Source organism: Lichenostomus cassidix, chromosome 3 (genome assembly GCF_008360975.1).
Source record: "Lichenostomus cassidix isolate B80296 chromosome 3, HeHo_3.0, whole genome shotgun sequence".
NCBI lineage: Eukaryota > Metazoa > Chordata > Aves > Passeriformes > Meliphagidae > Lichenostomus > Lichenostomus cassidix.
In genome coordinates this window covers 78,703,214-78,723,257 of record NC_139483.1, presented here as the reverse complement: position 1 = coordinate 78,723,257, position 20,044 = coordinate 78,703,214, and the positions used below count along the sequence as shown (strand labels likewise).

The 20,044-nt window shown below is 36.5% G+C and overlaps 1 protein-coding gene across 1 annotated transcript in view; it reads right to left on the bottom strand.

The window, feature by feature from the left end:
* The window catches only part of ME1 (malic enzyme 1), a 155,030-nt gene that overhangs the window by 47,783 nt on the left and 87,203 nt on the right, over nucleotides 1-20,044 (bottom strand). The window contains exon 6 of the mRNA XM_085056428.1: nucleotides 18,880-18,983. Within this exon, the coding sequence (XP_084912554.1) occupies nucleotides 18,880-18,983 (104 nt within the window). The remainder of the gene's footprint in view (nucleotides 1-18,879; nucleotides 18,984-20,044) is intronic.

The following is a 20,044-nucleotide window of genomic DNA, read 5'->3' as shown; positions in this document are numbered from 1 at the left end:
ATCATCATGAATTTAGCTTTCATAAAAACTGCCTCTGAAGTAAGTTCTAACTTTTCAGTCCAAATTGTCTCACTGGTAAACTTATATTCAAATATTTATTAACAATGACTGGAAAAAAGGTTAATGGGAGACTAAATTAAGGTCCCAGAAGTGTTCTAATTCTATTTTAACATTTTAAACAGGTGGTTAGAAGTTCTAAATGGCTCCTCCTCATTGTCTCCTCAAATATTCGAGATCCTGGGGATTATATCAGTGATCTCAAAAGAGCACTGTATAAAACTATAGCTCTTATAATTAGGGTCTAAGTGAGAAAAGGAAGTGCCTGCGTGCTCAGAGCTGTTTATAATCTCTGCTAAGCCAAATACTACCTATCCTTTTCACAATGTTATTTATGCTTTCCCCAGGGAACATCAGACATATACCAAATGGTCTCCTCATGTTTGTCACAGAGTGAAGGAAGAAGCTTATGTTTAAGGTATTATTTTGCATTATAGAGGCAGCACACTAATGACATGCAGTTTTTCTCTGATTTTATTTCAGGATGTTTAGAAAATAACAGTACATCTAACTAGAATCCTTGGATAAGGCTGTGACATATTGACTTTGAGAATATACATGCATTTCAAATTAGCTGTCAGATACCATTTACAGTGTACTGCAAAAGTAGGAGGTAACAAATAGGTCAAAAGAATATTTTTTATGTTTTTTCTAAATTCTATTACTATCTGTATTATTTGCTTTTTGATATACCTTGGATTTATCAATGTTAATCCAACAAAATAATCTTTGTATATATTTTAGTGGGCTTGTTAAATTTCTTTTTTTGGAGATGAACTGTTGGAATTCTTATTGGATTCAATCACCATTGAAGATACACTGAAACTACACCCAGGTCACACCTTTTTAGAAGGACTGAAGGGAATAATGAAGAAAAGTTTTATACTCATTCTAGATTCTGGTTTTGGCATTTGACACAAAAACTTTCTGTAAATTATAATTACTGGTAAAATCTATTACTTCTGTGATCCAGTCACTAATACATACATGTATTCCAATGAATTTAGAGAACTCAGTTGGTTTAATAGGTATGTTCAGGTTATCTTGCCCAAAAAATATATCTTGGTTACTTCAGTACGTTTAAGTCCCTTGATCATGATGAATTGATGAGAGATCCATCTGCCTGTTGTCTGGTGAATATCGAAATGTTCACATCCATAATTAGAATTACTTGGTCTACTTGAGTACTCATTATTTGAGTGTAGAGAACAGTGTAGCACCTACTGAGAGGAGTTTAAGAATGCCAGTTAATGGAACTTCACTGTTTTTTAGGATTACGCATTCACAAAAACTATAGAGCTGGATTCTCCAGACTCCTAAGACAACCCTGCATCCCAAAAACCCAGAACCTTAAACTACAGAGGAAATCAAAGAACTTTGCTTGAATACATGAATCATCCTGTCACTTCATGCCAGGCAGAAACTTAACTTCTGAGTAAGGAAAGGGTATTTAATAGGTTTTGCAGAAAAAATATGTGTGTGTGGGAAAAATTTGGCAAAGTAAAGTATTCTACTCCTGTGCAATGTCTACACTATGCAATAAAGCACATAACAAAGAATATAGTTTTGTTTTTTTTCTTTCTGTAATGCCTTCTTGAGAACAAACAAGCTCAGCTTGAGCTTCCTTAGTATGGCAATTATTACTACATATCATAAAGCAGAGCTTTTGATTAGTCTGTGTACTCCCTATGACTACAAGTTTTCTGAAAGAGGTCTGATAATGTATTTATAGTAATAGATTACATAGTCTCAAAAGTGTAATAGGTTAATTATGCTTATTCTACGATAATAATATTATCTATTTCTTTCAAATACCTCTCTGAAAGCTACTTTCCCTGTCACCTAATACACATGACCTGTTTAAAGGATATGTCCAGGTGATGCCAAGCATGGAACACCCACAAAAGGCCTGTGTGACCCAACACTCAAATTTTTTTTTTTTTTTTTTTTTCCCAGAAATGTGGGGAGGAAGCAGAAGGAAGATATTACAATAATTTGTCTTCCACCCGTTCAGAAGCAAATACACACATGCACAATCACCCTTCTGGAAAGAAATGCTTACATGGGGAGAAGTCTTATGAAGAAATGTGAGTTAATACATTGAATAATGCTTCCAACTTATACAGTATCAGACAAATATCTAAACGTGCATGTTCACATTCACTGTGGCACCTGAGGTGGCTCCCAAAATTAATTCCTCACTTGCTGCCTATAATTCAGTAGATGCATACAATCCATAACATACCGAATATAATCAGAATTATGATATCAAATGCTCTTCCTCTAATGTAAACTATCATGTACTATCAAAGAATTTTAGTCTGTGTCCCCTTAATGAAAAATTGCTTGCTGATAATTTTTCCTGTTACACAAGATAGCTCAGAGCATGGCATCTATATTTCTCCTTGGTCCTCAGTCTTCAAATTCCACCTTTCTGGGATGAAAACAGAGTTAGACCTTGGTTTGAATAATGTTTTTATTTGCTGGTTGGCTTTAGTAGCTAAAAATATAAATAGGGTCAGAATGATTACATCATAAGATTTGTTCATACTGGCAGGGTCATCTGTATATTAAAACTTAAAAATAGAAAGTAAATAGCAAATGTCTCTACTCACTGCCAATAGACAAAAAACAAAAACTGTTTCCTAACCCTGTCTCATATTGAATCATGTGCTCAAGCAATGCAAAAGGTAATGAAAAAACCATTGCTTCCACTTCAAGCTATGAAAGACATGCTGACAAAAAATAAGAAGAGAATAAAGGAGAGTGCTACACTTTGAAATTGCTTATTTACTTAATTGTACATTCCATTGCAATATACCATTTCATAGAAGGGAAGCTCCTATAGTAGCAAACATCAGGAGATATCTGAATGTTCATCTATCCCACAGTTAGAGTATCTTGTATTTTCATAATTTATTCTTGTGAGCTACAATGATCAGCAAAAATTCCAATTCATGTGATTTATGTTAATGAAAACGATGAATTGTAAAATGTATTTTTCACAAGCTTTGGGAGAGCTGCCATCTGACCCCAAACATTTAATGAAAGGATGACCAACTGAACATGGAGAGAGCTGTCAGCAGGGAATCACACCACTATTGAACATACTCCTTCAGGGTTCTGGAGGAAGCTCCTCCAGAACTCAGGAAAATGTTTTCCTACACAGAAACCCAGCCAATCTCTTTTTGTTTTCATTTTTCTCAGGGCTCTGACAGGCAATGATAAACTGAACTCAGCTGAAAATTAGGATCAGATGGTGAACTGAGATTAGTTCTGTAAACTTCTCACAATTTGACAAAGATAGCAGAAGAAAGTCTCTCCTCATTCTACATCTCTCCCCTATATGATTTAGGAAGCTAGATCATCTGGACCAAGACATTAGCTACTGTAATCAGGGGATATTTTTTGTTGTTTTTTAATTTATTCAGTTTCTCATTCAAATGCTCATAGGACATTGACACAGGGATGGATTTTTGGTCTGGAAACACGTCCATTACACTGCTTCCCTCCCCCACTTCCCTTAAAAAAGCCAGGAAAGATGTACAATAACTGTAGCTGTCTGCAAAGTCTCTTCCCTAGAGATGGGAATAATGAGCTCTTGGAAATGTTTAAAGTCTACTAAATAAGAAAAGCATCTAGCAATGATCTGGTAAAATAGTTTTAAAGCCATGAGAATCCACTCAATATCTCCAGTACTATTATTTTTAACTGAAAAACTAGGACTACAGCCAATTTTATACTTCTGGAATTATTATTGTTTTATAAATTCATACACATATACACACACATATGTATCTTTTAAAACGTCTACATTTCCTGGCATTCAATGTAGACAACTAGTGCTTTAAATCTTCATAAAATTCAGCTAAATAATCAAGTCCCCACCCGTTTCTAAATATTTGAAGTATAGATGTATCCAAAATACTTTCAGTTCCTTTCCCTGTGAGACATTAAAAAAAAAACCACATTAAGATTTTGCAAATTTATAAATATTATATAACTTCTGGGATAACAACTCAGAAGAGTGATAAGAGACTGTCTCTAGGGATTCCTCCATGAACCTCCTGGTCGGGAGCAGGGATAATGCTGTGAAAATAGTTAAAACATTTAAATACAGTGAAGGAAACGCAAATGTCCGAGCCACTGCACAGCATAAAGACTAATAACGTCCCACAGAGAAACACTGCAAATAACAGCCCTGGATATCCATTTGGCAACTTCCAGACGTTGTTTCTTATCCTTCAATAACCAACAAAACCTAGAAGCATCACAACAGCTATCTTGCATTAGCCACATGCCCAGAGGTGGGCTCTTGAATGCAGCACTCAACAGCTAAACTTTTTCAAGGCTTGGCTTGAGTCTCCAGCAAAAATTCTAGAACACTTCTGAAGACATGAGCAATAATGCCATGAGCTGAGCTCAAAATGAATCTATTCTCTGTGAGGATGAGTGACACTGTGGCGTGCACTCAGTCTTACAAAAATCCCCACCTTAGCTCTAAGCTTTCATATCTAGTCCAAAAAAAAAAAATCTCTATCGTCCTTTTTGTAGCTTCAAAGTAATTCTTAAGAAAGACTTTCTTGATAGACCAAAGTGCGTTTTAGATGCTGTAATCTCACATTTTTCCTGATCTTCTTGCAATATTTGCTTGGTAGAATTTGAACACAGATTCAGTAAGTGTTGCTGTATGGGGCAGCCTTATCTTTATGCCAAGAGACAACTTATTCTCTTAGAAGTAGAGGGTATGCCCTAAGAAGGACTATCTGGAACATACTTGATATCTGCAAAAACCCCAAGTTTTCAAATTGCAGAACCACAAACAAATAATGGAATCCATATTTACTTTAACATTGAAGTCTCCTCAGCAAATTGCACAATCCAAATTGAAAAATACGTACTTCTTTCAACAGAGCCAAAGCTCACAGAGCATAGAACAATTCCAGTTGAAAGGGACCTACAGGAATCACCTATTCTAATTGCTCACCTCAGGGCTAACCACAAGTCAAGGTGTATTATTAATGTGATTGCCCAAAAGCCTCTTAAAGACAGACATAATGTGCTTCTCTTTGTCCAAGAGATGGCTAGGAAATAAAGAAAAGTTTGTTAGAGCAGAAGTAAGGCTGTGCAAAATTTCATGTTTTTCTGGTTACTCTAAATATATTAGCTCTGCATGCCACTAGTTGACCAGAGCAGATCTAACTGGAAGAGACTGAGCAAGCTGTGAAGAAGGGGGCTGCATCCCCAGCATTGAGACCAGATGGTTGTTACTAGGAAAACAGGTGTGATCTGTCACTGGAAAGGAAGATAAACACATGAAAAAAAAAAAAAAAGGAAAAAATTCATGTGGAGGAAACTTGACTTTCTCAAATAAATTCCTATCTATTAACATCAAAACTCACTCATAATGACAATACGCTTTTGGCCATAATTTTATATTGCAGCATTAATCAAGTCATATATATCAGCTACAGAAATAGTCCCCAAGTTTTCACTTTTTATTCTTGTTTAGTAATAGGGTATGTGACAACAAATATTTTGAAACTCTTTATGACAGACTTGGAATTATATCAACAAAATTAAGAGCAGTATAGGAGCAGTCCTTGGGACAGTAGGATACGTGGCAAAAGTTCTAAGTCTGTATTCCCCACACAGCATTTTTAAAAATATTTTGCAGAATTGAAATCATAAACAGATGTTTGCAGAAAGAAATTGTCTCCTCTTTCTTACATACAATGTATTAATCACTCTGAAATAAGACTAGAAAATAGTATCTTGCTGAGTCCTTTGTACTTAGCAATGTTACTAGACACTTAATTTACATCCCATTTGGGACAAAGCTTAGGAAGCAAACATTGAGATGCTTCAGTGATCTACAAAAACAGTTATAAAAACTATTTAATATTTCTCATTTTTAGTGGGGACAGTGATAGCAAGGAAGTATTAATGAAGCTGAAAAGCAGCAGTTGTTGCTTATCATCTGTTTATGCCTTAATAGGGGAAGGGTGGGAACTGTGGTGCACTATGACAGAACCAGACAAGGAACCAGGGATGTGGGACAACAATCAGCCAGAGCACAACAGAGCCAGCAGGAGACCATGCAATGAAGTAATTAAATAACCAAACCAGTGTATTTAGAAAACCTGACTTAGCACTACAAATCAACAACATAGGAGGATATATGAGAGATAACAGCTGTGACATAAAAGGGTTAGAGATAATAATAGGTGGGAACAAAAATGGCTGAGAACACAGGATTAGGATTGAATAAATCTATCCAGAGAGAAGTGGGCAACAAAGGAGGAAGCAGTGTTGGAATTTACAAAAGTCAATCAGGAAGAAAAGGCAACAGGATGAGATACTACTAGTGGAAAGGAGCTATAGGAGGTAAGCAAAACAATAAACATAAAAGATAAAAAAAGCAGAATGAGTGAGTCAATGAAGAGTTACAGATCTCTACTACATCCAAGTAGGGTTTTCAGAACTCTTATGTCTGATTTCCACACTAACTGAAAGCTCAGGCACCGCTCAGACTGCACAATATTTTGTGCTAACCAGCTGCAGTAGAAGCTTTCCCGCAGACAAGCACGAGTGCTCATTTCCTCATTTACCAGTAGAGGTAGGGTGCTGTCATGTTAAGCAAAAAACATCCAAGACACATCACACCAGACAAGGTTATTGTCTTTAAAAGCTTCTACCCCTGCCCCACCAAAGAAGGGAAAAATCAAGCATTCACAACCTAACTAATACCTACATCATATTAGGGGAAAAAATAAGTCATTCTGCCATCAGCTGGTCAATCAGGACTGCTTGCATCCACAAAATCTGGCAAATTGCTCTGCTTTTGGTTTGTTTTTTGGAGGGTTTTTTTTTTGATGCCTTCACTATTCTTAATCCACAGCATCACTGGGATAGAAGTTGCAGTACTTTAATGGTGGTGCTGTTCACTCACTCATCATGGTCCTTGCAGCCAGGAACCTCAGCTACCAGTTCAGAGCAGAAGAGGTATTACCCACTGGTGGTCTCACACAGCACATGTACGAGCAAAGCATACAAAAAGGAGATGCCAAATTTTTCCCAGAAGAGGACCATCTCCTGTTGCAGCCTTCTTCTGAGGACATGACAGTCATGCCTGCATTAAGAGTCTCAAAGTGACACTTGTGAGCAGCAGAACACTGTTTTTTATTGCCTAATAACTTAATAAGAAAAAGTAAGCGTTAACCTTATTAAAAATGAAGGAATCCAATTTCCTCTAAATGTGATATTTAAGCAAAGTCTTCAACCGCAGGCACAATCTAAATCCCACTGTCAGGTGCTGTAAGTGAAAAGTATCCCTAGCACAGAGGGCAGTTAAGTCTATAACTACTATAAACTGCATGACATTTCACAATGATAAAAGCAATCTAAGCCAAGTCTATTATAGTAACATCAGCACTGCTCAAAACTTCAAAAGTACTTCATAGCACACTCTTGCCCTATGACTGACAGGTGAGTAGCACACTAGCATTTGTTTTCTGCCTCCTATTTCTGCTAAATGTTAGTCCCTTCTATTTTAAAAACATTATACTACCAAAAATGGAGTAAAATTAAAATATTTTCTTTGTTTTTAATGAAAATAGCCACGATAAAAATGGAACTGCTTTCCATTCTAGCCATTCTTATCTAAAGGAGATATTTACTATTGTTTGTACTATATATCCACATTTGACTTCTAAAAGTGAACACTGGAGTGGAGTTTGATGTCTTTTTTAAAAAACACTTTTTTCTTTGGGAAGAAGCAAAAATTAGCCTCGGCCATTTCTCTTAGAATGATTCAACAGCTTCAAAGTCACTTCTGTAACCTAGGAGAAGTAATTCAATGAAAAAAAAACCACACCCGAACAGCCTGGGCACTTCAGTTAACATTCATTTTTCATTTTTAGGTTTTACCTTATAGAACCGAGCATTTGTATAGAAGTCTCTTCAAACTTATCACAGATTTATCACCTTGTTTAGTTTATGTCAGGACAGTTCAATTACATACCTGAAACCCCACTAGAACACCTACATGCAAAACAATCATTTCAAATACGCAGACACAGAACATTACTTAAAACCTCCATCAGCAATATTGCTGTATTCATCAGCAAAAAAAGTTACTCAGGTTATTTTTCCCATTTTGTCCAATCACAGCAGGATTTCTAACACAGAAAGAAGGCAAGGCAACAAAAATAAAGATGAAATTTGAAAACTGTGGTAGTATTTATTCAAGTTGAAACTAGTCTAGTGGTTTTAGTTGGAGCACAGACTATGTTCTTTCTCAAAAATCTGTTTTGTCCCACATTCTGTTAAGTGACTCTTTGACATTACCTTGCTCTGTAAGCAAAAACTGCTGCCAACAAGCCTCAATTGAGAAAACACTGCTGACCTCTTGAACTGTTTACATTCATATTAGCTCCTTCGTCTCAACCATCTGACCCCCTACTCCCAAACACAGAGCAAAAAATTTTGGTTTAGCACCTCATTCTGTCATGCATACTTGGGAGTTGTAGGAAACAGCCATTTCCTTGTCTTCTGCTCTAAAGTTTTCTCCATAATGTGGTTTTATAACAATAGCTGCAATTACCAAATATCAGAATAATGGTTTTTGTAATACAACCAAAACCCAGAGAAGCAGAACGATGGCTACCAGACATCAGCAAAGCAGCCCTGCCTGTAGAGCTAAAAGGAGAAGGCACCTGGGACAAAAGCACAGCAGTTTTTATGTCCAGAGACCAATGGTTAGGAGCTGCTTGCCCAGATGGAGATGTCTGCTAATGCAATTGAGCACAGCTGCAAGAGATGGAGTAATTCAAGCAGAAAGCTGCTTGAAAATGCACAGTGTATCCACCTCAATCTCCTCATTGATTCTGGATTTTTTGCAAACAAGTCACTTAAGTGTCTTTAGGCTATGGGCCTGCAGTGTTTGAAGATGGTGCTGTGATTAAGTGAGGATGTGCAGCTGAATTTGACATCAGGATCATACCCAGTACTGCTCATGTATATTATTTCAAAAATGGCCACTGTGTGACAAATGGCATATGCTGGCATTTTAGTTAAGAGCAACAGATGAGCAGCTGGTTCTCATTTTGAAATCTGATTTGGAAAATATACAAAACCAGCTGCACTCAGTTCTCTTATCCTGAAAATATAATTCTTTAAAATATTTTCCATATATAATTTACAGCTTCTATACTTTTCTGGCAAAGAAAAGAAAACAATTCCTTAGACTGTGTAGTCTGGCTTAAACCAAAATATCTCTTTTTAAATACAAATTTAGAATAATTAACAAATTTGCATTTCTTTGTACCTGTTATGGCATTCTTAAATCAGCTGGTATAAATGTGAAGGATTAATTATTTAACTAAGTGTTTTCCTAGTATAAATTCAGTAGAATCACAGTTGTCACACAGCTGAAGAAATGTAGTATTCCAGAAGCCAAACATGTGCTCACACTATAATTAATTTTTCAAAAGAAAAGACTAATCAAAGACTTTTAATAAAAACTTGATACTGTAGAAAGATCTCTTAATGTCTGGATCATTATATCCTGCCAGAGAAATGGACTCCATAGGTTTTCAGATGACTCCAGGGCTGCCAAACGCAAAACCTCTAATAAGACAAGCTTTCTATTCTGCAGCTACTGAAAAAGGCTTAAAAAATAAAAGAAAAAACACAACAAAAAAACCCATGCCACATTAATTTTAATGGTGCAGAACCAAAGTATATGCAAGCATGTGGACTAAAGTATTATTGCTAAATTTGGAGATTCTCATAGTTTGTTAAAACACACGAGATATGAGATTACTATGAGATTTGCAGTATTTCAGAGAACTGAACAAGTCTTTTCTGTTCTTACATATGGGACCACAAAGATGACATCTAGGAAAAATTAAGCTGCTTGAACATTTTCAAAGCATGTACAGCTCCTGAAATTAGCACAAGTTAATTTCTTTGTGGCAGCTTATGGCTTATTAAAAGAACACTGAGGTTTTTTTCTGCATTTTTTTCTCTTCAGATTTGAAGACTCTTCTATTATTAGTAACTATCATGACAACATTTCAGTTTATCTAACAGACACAAATAAGCTTGCTCCTATTCATATGTTCTGTTAAAGGAATAATAACTCCTGTACATGTTTTCTAGATTGGAGCTCTATCCCAAGAAAGAGCAAAGATCCCAAATATCTCTTTCATCAAGGTCTTTTAAAATAGGGAGAGAGAAAAAAACCAATAAAGGAATTTATTCATATCAGTAGAAATTAATCACAAAGAAATTATAATCAAATTATATTTATACATCCTTTAACAAAGTATTTCAGAAATTTTATATTCTATGTTTCTATGATTCTAGAAAGAAGGTTTAATTTTTTTTCAAGCAGTGTTTAACTTCATTTTTATTAAATTCTGCATAGTTCATTTTGAACAATCCCTGCTAGCAATATCTTTCCAGTAGCCACTTAGGCTTACTACAGATCAGCAAGTAGATGAACAATTAACTTTGATGATAAAATCCACTGAATTCTGAAATACAGTTCACCAGTTATTCTCTCCCTGTTTCTACAGTATAATGTTTGAAATGGACAGCTTTCTGGTTTTGTACAAAGTTAGATCCCATTTTTAAAAGGAGAAATATCAAAGTGACACAGACAAAACAGTAAAGACTTTTCTTCTGCAGGAGCCAATGCAGGGAGAGCAGTAGAAATTCTTCACACTGCATTATTAGGAAGACTTAAAAGAGTAACGGATTAAGAAAAAAGAGGATCTCTGAATCACTGAAACCCCAGTCTATTTTTCAAAATGTATTCCGTTTTTTCTCTCATATAGACCCCCAGTTATACAAAGATGACCTACCAGATCACTATTATCTGCTTCTGGGGATACAATCAGCATCCTTTGGAACTCCAAAAATCTAGTTACTCAAATAAATTCACTCACAGAATTGCAATGAACTTTTATGATTTTGCAATTAATCAAACACATTAGCTACACAGATAACATGATTTATTTAGAAGTTGTTAGCACTGGCAGCACTGTTGAGTGTCTGTGAAGTGTCAGTTAACTGCACTTACATATGGCAGTGGGCTTGGAGTGTCATATTGCATTTTTCAGACATGGCTAATATTTTTTACAGTGGTTTATAAACAGCAGTGATTGCTAATGCAAAAATAAGATGTGCATCTGGAATTTCCAAAAAGGGTAAAAAATTCTGCAGATACCAAATACTGTCTCCTTACCTCTAGATTAAAACAAACAATGAATCAGTGCTGTGAATCAATTGTATGATCTTGCAATTAAGAGCATCAGTCTTTAGCTCCCTTCAGCTGAGCAAGCTCTCAAGCTTGCTTCATTGGCATGAAACTGGTCTGGAGAGTCTGCAGGGATTGAAGGAGAGAGGCAGTTCCCAGCATTCAACTGACAGTGTCCACAACTCCAGAATTCAGTTCTGGCATGCTTTCGAATCCTAGTCCCAAAACCCTGGCAAAGAGTTCATATGACAAGGCATGCACAGCTGAAAGACTAACATGGCCACAATCTATACAAGGCAGCATTTAAATAAACAGTTAAGCACCAGAAGTATCCTGCTTTTCAGAAGTGCTGTTTGTCCACACTTCAGTACACGATATGGCTATGCAAGGATATACGGATTACTACTCGGGCTGTAGGATGGCCAGGGAAGCCACTGAAGTTTCCATTTCAGTTTTCCTGGGAAGACTGCAAAAAGGTTGTTGAGTCTAGCAAGTGCTCTGTCTCACAACAATCTCAAGCAGTGTGGATAATTAAATTCTGGGAATACTCTCATTTGTCTAATCTGGGACTACAGCTCTTTGTCTAACATCACTGTCAATTTTTAACACAGTGATGACAACACTTAGAAGAAAAAAAAATTGATGGTTGGGTATGAAAAGATCTAATCTTCAGTTCCAGGATATCCACTGAAGATCCACGGCAATGTATCTATCTATTTTTTCATGCTAGATTTTATTTTAAAAGGGTATAGCTACAATGAAAAACAGTATAAAAATACAGTTATACAGCAATTTGCAAGTATCTGACATAAAAAAGTGTGCCATGATGGTTTATTGCTAAATCAGCCAGTGGCAAAACAAGTTGGTAACAACCAAATGATGAACAGGTTACATCAGTGATATTTATGAATGGCTTATTATTTGTAGGCAGCCAGGCAGCAAAGGCACCCATGGGCACAGGCTGATCCATTGCCATGGATCGGGAATCTCAGCAGCAGCAGTTTGGGTGGGATACTCTGAATAAAGCACAGCAGTGTTGCTCTCTGGTAGAGGTAAAGGATCAAAGAGAGATGAAGCACAGAGGTACTCAAATCCAATCAGCCAGACCAAGAGTGACTGAAAGTTTTCCTAAGAGTTGAAATGTAAGTAGAAATACTTCTTGACTTCTAGTGGGACAGAGACAGAGCTGGGATAAAAGGGACAGATAAGTTACTGCATTCTGATGTGAACTAAAGCCAAAATTTTGATATTTTACTTTACTAGAGTTTCCAAAGGAATAAAAAAAAAAAAAGAAACTGCTGCTTCTGACAGCCTGGAAAACTACTGTAGTTCTGTAACAACAATATAAACCTTGTTAAAATACTGCACTCACACAAATTATTCAAATAAATCAACATTCACTCCATTTACAATACAGTGCACCAGCTAACTTCTGTTGGGAATGCTGCCCACCATTTGCTAGAGCTATAAAAGAAGAAGGAAAGTAACTGAGATTACCCAGGCCTTTTCCATTTGAAAAATCCGTTTTTAAAATAGTTTGGAGAAGAAAGGCCTAGGAACAGCATGTTCTTCACTTGTTGAGTTTCGAACGGCTGCAGCAAGTCAGGGACATAACTGAGCATTGCTAGAACATGAATGCATCCAATTTGAGCTCCAGAATCGGTTTTGGTGCAAGAGGAATATTAAAAATACTAAAATATTCCTCCACTCTCTATCTTATATCAAAATCCAAAACCAATAGCCTTGCCTCTCAGTACTGTGTTTGAGGATTTCATTACGTTTTGTTTTCTTTAAAGGATGAATGAGGTTTTATTTCTTCAAGGCTGCTCTGCTGATCTTTGCTAAGAATTTCTCTAGGGTCTTGCATGACAAACAATAATAGGTCACTCTCTGGAAATAAACTTGATATTATTAGGTTCTGTCTATCCTGCTATGATTTTGCTTCAGTGGCAGATTCACTTTTCCTTATACTACTTACTGAGTGCAAAAAATCTGTAGAGCATATATTTGTAACATTTCCAGCAATCAGATATGATAGAGCCACCCAATGAACCAACAGGAAAGGGAAGAAGAAGAAGAAGGATACAGGGCACTAAATAACAAAACAATACAAACAAAAAACTTGCTTGCCTACTTTCTTCTTTGTGTAATGTTATTCATAAGGATATTCATACTAAGAGTGACTTAATTAACCTACTCCCCCTAAGGTAACAGAATATACAGAAGCAGATGTTTTCTACCAAGTCTATTTTCCTCCATGTCAGAGTTCCCTGGATTTGGCAACTGAAGAAGCTGCCACTTCTTGCACCAAATGTGCACACAAGCATCCCATCTCAAAAAACACAGTACAGTTAGTTTACTTCTTTTTTTCCCTACACAGGCAGGTGAGGACAATTCTGAGGAGGGTACCCCCACTAAGCACCACAGCCTGGGGAAGGGTTCAGAGCTCCTTAACAACCTTCCTAGAGGTGCCATCATCTGTTGACAATTTAAATGTTGCAAGTGATATCAGCAACAGGTCATCATGGTTAATCACAAAATTTTAAGGTTTTCCACAGGCAAATCATCACAGTTGTTTGAACTATGAAAACAAATTAAACCCTGATTATGAAACTGTTTGAGTTTTCCTATTCCACAGCACTGTCCGTTATCCAAAGCAACAGTTCCTCATTTAAAACCACAGTGTGGGGGTTTTTTTGTCAAGAGCCTTTTTTTAACAGTCAAACAAACTAAGGACCCTTCTGAATGGTTTTATCCTATGAGCATAAAAGCAAAGTCCACCTGGGAGTCTAAGTGGGCAAGGAAGCCTGGACCCAAGCAGTTCCAGGAAGAATACAAACCCATCAGTGACTGGAAATGCATCTCAGACGTAAGCACAGGAAGGAACTGAAGGTAGGTTCAATGAGCAATTGTAGCTGTGGTCAAGGCAGTCTATGGGCTACTGCCTAAGGATCCACCTATCTCCTATCCTGCTGTCCACAGTGATCTTCATTAAGATCTTAATGTTCACTGAATATCAGAAGGAGCAGGTAGTCATCAACTTGAAAAACTGCCTTAAGGGCTTAAGTCCCACTGAGGGAAAAAGTCTCTATAGAGAAAGATCTTCACTAAATCCTGCCATAGGAGGGAGTTGTTGCAGCAGCATTTCTTCCTGCACTCTTTCTGACTGCCACTTTAACTTGATCAATATGAGAACATACAGGCATGATATAAGTCTTGGTAATGCACCACTACAGTGCAGAAGAGCACAGAGGCACCAATGTTCTCGTACTCACAACCTGTGCTTAGACATACTGTCAGAATGACTGTGTGGTCCAACCACTCCCTTAATGATGCACAGCTATATGCACCTTTTAAGTTGACTTCTTGCCAGTACATTCTCTTGCCAAAAGCGAGGGCTGTATGAATTAATTAATTTAGTCACAAACTGAACTTTATTCTAATATAATCTACTAAATGAACACAGCCATTAAAATATTTTTTATTTTGATTTCATGGATATATTGCTTTTACTGTTGTTCTCAAAGTTAGCTAAACCATATTTACCATAAAACACTGCTTTAAAGTAGTACATGAAGTGAAATGAAATACTGCTACCATCTGTGAATAATGTAATCAGGCAAATGAGGAATAATGACTACATCATGGTAATTTAGGATGGAACATACTGAATTACAATTGTCAGCAGCTTGGTTTATAGCTCACAAACTTGAGAAAAGCCAAGCACATAAAAAGAGTGAGGAAGGATTTAATCAAAATATGATTACAGAAGAGAATGTAAACGACACATGGCATTACTTTTCAAGGGTCCACCACTATTATTTGTATCTTGCAGTGTAACCGAAAACTTACGATCACACAGACACAGAAAGATAATTTCAGTGATAGAGGGTTGCTCATATGCACCACAAATGCACAGGGTTTAGCTCATAACAGAGTAATAATTCCACCCATCTCTTTGGGGTTGTGGTGGGGAGGCACGGAAATAATCTATGGAAATTCCACCAGATTCTTTCCATTTTCTAAGTTTCCTATCTGTTCATAGGCCAGAGGTGCAAGTCAGTGCTTTCCCTGCCTACTGTACAATGACTTCCATTGGGGATGATCTGCAGCAGCAAGCAAGTTGTTAGGATGATGTTCCTCTCTACTCTGACATTCTTTTGAGGGGTTGAGGGTAGAGTTATCTTTACCAGATTTGTGAAAATGAAATATCTTGGAAATATGGAAAGTAGTTCCACACTCTTTAAATCTACTTCTTGCATTAGACAAGGAAATTCAAGCCCCTGTTAATGAAAAGATGCTTTTTTCCTCTCCTCTCTTTTCTTGTTCCATCTCCATTCTACATATTTTCCCCTCAAGCATTTCCATAATCCTTTCACTGTTGTACATGAATACCTCTTAGCCACTGATACATTTCTCTTTGCATTATTACAGTCAGGCAGAGAAGAAACAGGAACTGGAATAAAAACATATAGTTTTGTTTTTTCTGGTTACACAGGAAGCTTTGGTGGATCAATCCAGCTACCAAAGTGTTGTTTAGCAATCCCTCCTCTCAAAGTTTCCTCTGTAAACAGATATTTAAGAACAACTTGCCATTTGGAAAAATTTATTTGTCTGTATAAAATGTTTTATGACCCATTTCTCCACAGGGCAGAAACTTAACAAACGTTTCTGAATTCCAGTTGGAATTAGGTTCTTCACTGAAGACAATTGTCCATTTTTTCTCCTGTTATGAAACATTTCTTCCACTTAAAATATTCCTGTTCCTCTAAATTACTGCACTGACACAAAAGCAAGATATAGTACCTCCCTCAGAGAGGGAAGCTGCTGGCACTGGTAATAAATAAATAAACATATAAATGTATACATATGTAAATAAATAAAAGCTGTTCACTGGATTTATGTCACCAGAAATCCAGATACTTTCCATATGTTTCTGCCTTACCACATCTGGGAAAAATCACAAAGTACTAGTTCCATTCTGCCATGATAGCACACTGGATACTGTACCAAAATCTTTAAGTAATGGATAGTTTAAGTTTTGGGTTTGTTGGTTTGGTTTGGAGTTTTTTTCCTTTTAATCCAGACTCTTTCATAAATAATTTTGTTTCATAAGAAGAACTTTTTTGGGGTGAATATCAGTGGAGGCTGAGAAGAGGAAAGTATTGCAGCTGATGAAACTATACCTTTTTATAATGCATTTTCTGTATTATCATGCCATTTACTGCATAAAGGTGACATTTCAACATGAAACATTATAAAATATGTTGTATCATCTTATAAAAATCTAGATTTTCAAAATTTATCAATCAATCAAGATGACATGTAGGAAAATTCCCTGGAAGCCAATAAAAAGCCTGTACAAAGTGCATCACCCTATACTGCTGCCCACTCCTTCTTGCTCCCAGGCAATGCTGCTAAAACCTGGCTCTCACTTCTATTAGCATTTGGCCTCTCTGTAGAATTATGAAGGTAAAAAAGATCTAAAATAGGTATTTCACATAGCTTTCCAACTTGAAAATGTCTGTCATCACCCTAAATCTTTAACTTAGACTTATTAAAATACATGACAGCCTTGTGCTTTACTATGTTCATGATTATGCATGTCTTGGAGATGTACTGAAAACACCATGACAAAAAATTTCCCCAGCATTTATCCCATTCCCAGAACTGATTAGGCAATGCTAAATAAGAAAGCTTTTTTTGGAGCACCATGGCAATAACTAACAATAAATGTGACTAACCTAAAATTTAACAGACCAAACACACATCTAAGATTAGCGAAGCAAATGCTCCCTCAGTGAAACACCCAGCAGAAGGCTAAGAAAAGTGAAAAGAAGAAAAACATAATAGAAACTTTCATAAGGAAAAGATAACTATCATGTAACCAAGCATACAATTACCTAGATCACCACAATGGTTGCAAAGGGAATCATGACCTGCATGTTTAACAGTCCGAGCAGCTATGCCAGAATCAGCTGTAAGTGCCACATTAAACACAAATCTGAATTTAGGAACATGTAAAATTATTGAGTAACTGGACTTGATTTTGATTTAACTACATCACTTTTCCCTTCACCTTAGCAAATGGGTAGCATAATGAATGTAGATGTTACACTACAGCCAAAATAATTCACAAGTAAACCACGCAAAGTTGTAATCACAATTTTTAAGTGCTCCACTTCAAACATAAAATAAATTACAACACTGCTGACCATGACAGATTTAGCTGAGAATGAAGTGATCTTTCAGAAGGTCAAGCAAACACAAATTGCACAAAATTACAGAGCTTTAAAGGTGTTTAAATAAAAAGAGCATGTCAACCAGAGCTTCAAACATTGAGATAATCTTCTGCTTGACTCTGATGATTTCCTTTAGTACAAGGAACAGTGGTTCATTTTAAAGAAAGGGTGATGTTACTGAATGGATTATGTTAGAGATTCTCAAAATATGGACCACTGAGCAATTTCTAATACTCTGAAGATTCTTTTAGGGGGGTGAATATATTAAAAAGATTCATCAATTTTATCTGAAAGGGAATATTCAGCAGAGTAGCAAACACACAACAGGATAGAGTCAAACCAGCAACTTCCATGGGAAGATTATGAACAAGGGACTGGCAGCTAACTCGGGATGATGGGGAAGAGTATAGTAGTACATGAAGGAACACGTGTTTCAGGCACAGAAATTAACAACACCTGCTTGGCCAAGTTTCTCTTGCACAGCAGCCAAGGCAGGCAGGACAGAGGCTGTGTATGTCCAGGTAAGGTCTCAGCATGGAGTTAAATGCAGATGGTGCACGAGGCAAGACTGAGGAGCTGTAAAGTATTCCCAGGTTCCACAGCTCAACCTCACCTCTGGGATGCAAAAGCAGAAAACACATTCCTCTAAGCATCCTGGCAGTTGGGCTATTTCAGGTATACACACTGAAGGCAGAGCTAGAACTCCAAAGATTTTAACAAACAAGGAAAATACAAGCAAATGTGTTATTTGACACGTAAGGAGAACTATTTTATGCATCACAGTCTAATAGTAAATTCAACTACTTTCTGTATAGGAAAAAAGAAGCAAGTGAAAGAGCTGACTTGGTGTATGTCCATAATTTAAAATTAAAACTGAAAGCTTAGCCCTGTCATGGGTTTGGTGGGGGCAGCGGCAGGGGTTGCCAAATATGATACTTTCTTTAGGGCTGCTGACATCTCACATATGAAATCACAGATACAGAGAAGATCATGTAGGCACAGCACTAGGCACAAAAGATTATTAGCCAAATATTTAACAATCTAAATCTTGAAAAAGAAGTTTGAAAAACTAGTTATATTCAGATGAATTTTACTGCTCATAAAATTAATAAAACTATTGAAGGTAACTATTAATAAAAATATTGAAGGTAAATAGTTAAGGCAGTTATAAACTCATAAAATAGTATGCTCAAAATAAAAATTATCTGGAACCTAACAACTCTATCTTCTTTTCATAAGCTACGGACCTTTATTTCTCTCAAGATGAAGTTCACAGTGGAATTCATCAATGACTAGAACAGATATACCACTTACCTTGAAGTCACAGCTTCCATGAATTCATCAAGGAGATCATCATAGGCTTGACCTCTAATTCTCTTGTGTCTCAGCCCAATATACAAAGGATCTTTTAGCAATGTCTGTTAAACAAAAAAAGAAGTTTGAACTATTACATGAGCAAGTTACAAGATTATACTCTTAGCTAATAAGGGGACAAAAATACAGTGTTTGAGGATTAACCCAATCATATGAAGTACATATCAATTTATCCATCTCTACATTAAGACTGAAGAAACATAGAGAGATTTGAGAAACACGCTTTTGTATCAAGGAAAAGGGATACCCTAGTCTCAAAGGAAGTGTATAGTTTCCAAGTGAAAAAGTAACGTTTACTCTGGGATGTAGGTTTCAAAAGTCTCTTAAGCTTTTAGTTAACAATTTTCTGTTTTTCTTTTATATCCTGAAAGTGCTCTGACATTTTTAAAAAGCCATTTTCCTTAATTTTATCGTGTTTCACAAATCTCTCCCAGAGTCCATAAGTTCAACTGCATTGATGAGTTGATACTTAGAAAATGTGCTGCTTTCTAAAATTCAATAGGCCAAAACATAACCAAGCCTTTGCCCTTTTCCTTCTAAACATTTTCGATTATCAGTTTAGATTCTAGTGTTCTTCATTTCATCTACCCATGTTCCATCAGTTGGAAATGATTTCTGAATGTGTCTATGCTTAAATGCTGTACTTTTTATTCCTTTAGCTTTGTGATCCAGACTTCCCCTAGGTCCACAAAAACACTAAGCCTGTATCATTCCATGTCTTCACTACTGGAATGTCTGATGCATTTACAGATTATAACTTACAAATTACCAAAAGTGTTCAAAGCGTTTTGTAATCACTTTCGACCATCCACTTCAGCTACAGCAATCCCTCACAGCAAGTCTCATGCTTCCACTGGCTCCCCCAGGAACTCAGGTATAAAGACACTCTTTGCTATTATTTCTCACATGCCTCTGAAAACAAATGAGCTAATTTCTCCTTTGTATGTAGTGTGCAATCCTCCCACATGTGCCCACGCAGCTTGAAGAATAGGTCAGAAGCTTGACTAAACATTTTTCATCCAAAAACAATTTGCAAACCCAACAGGGTGGCAGAAATTTGTTGTACATCAGCTTCAACTAGAAAACCATTGTAAAGAAAAATGCA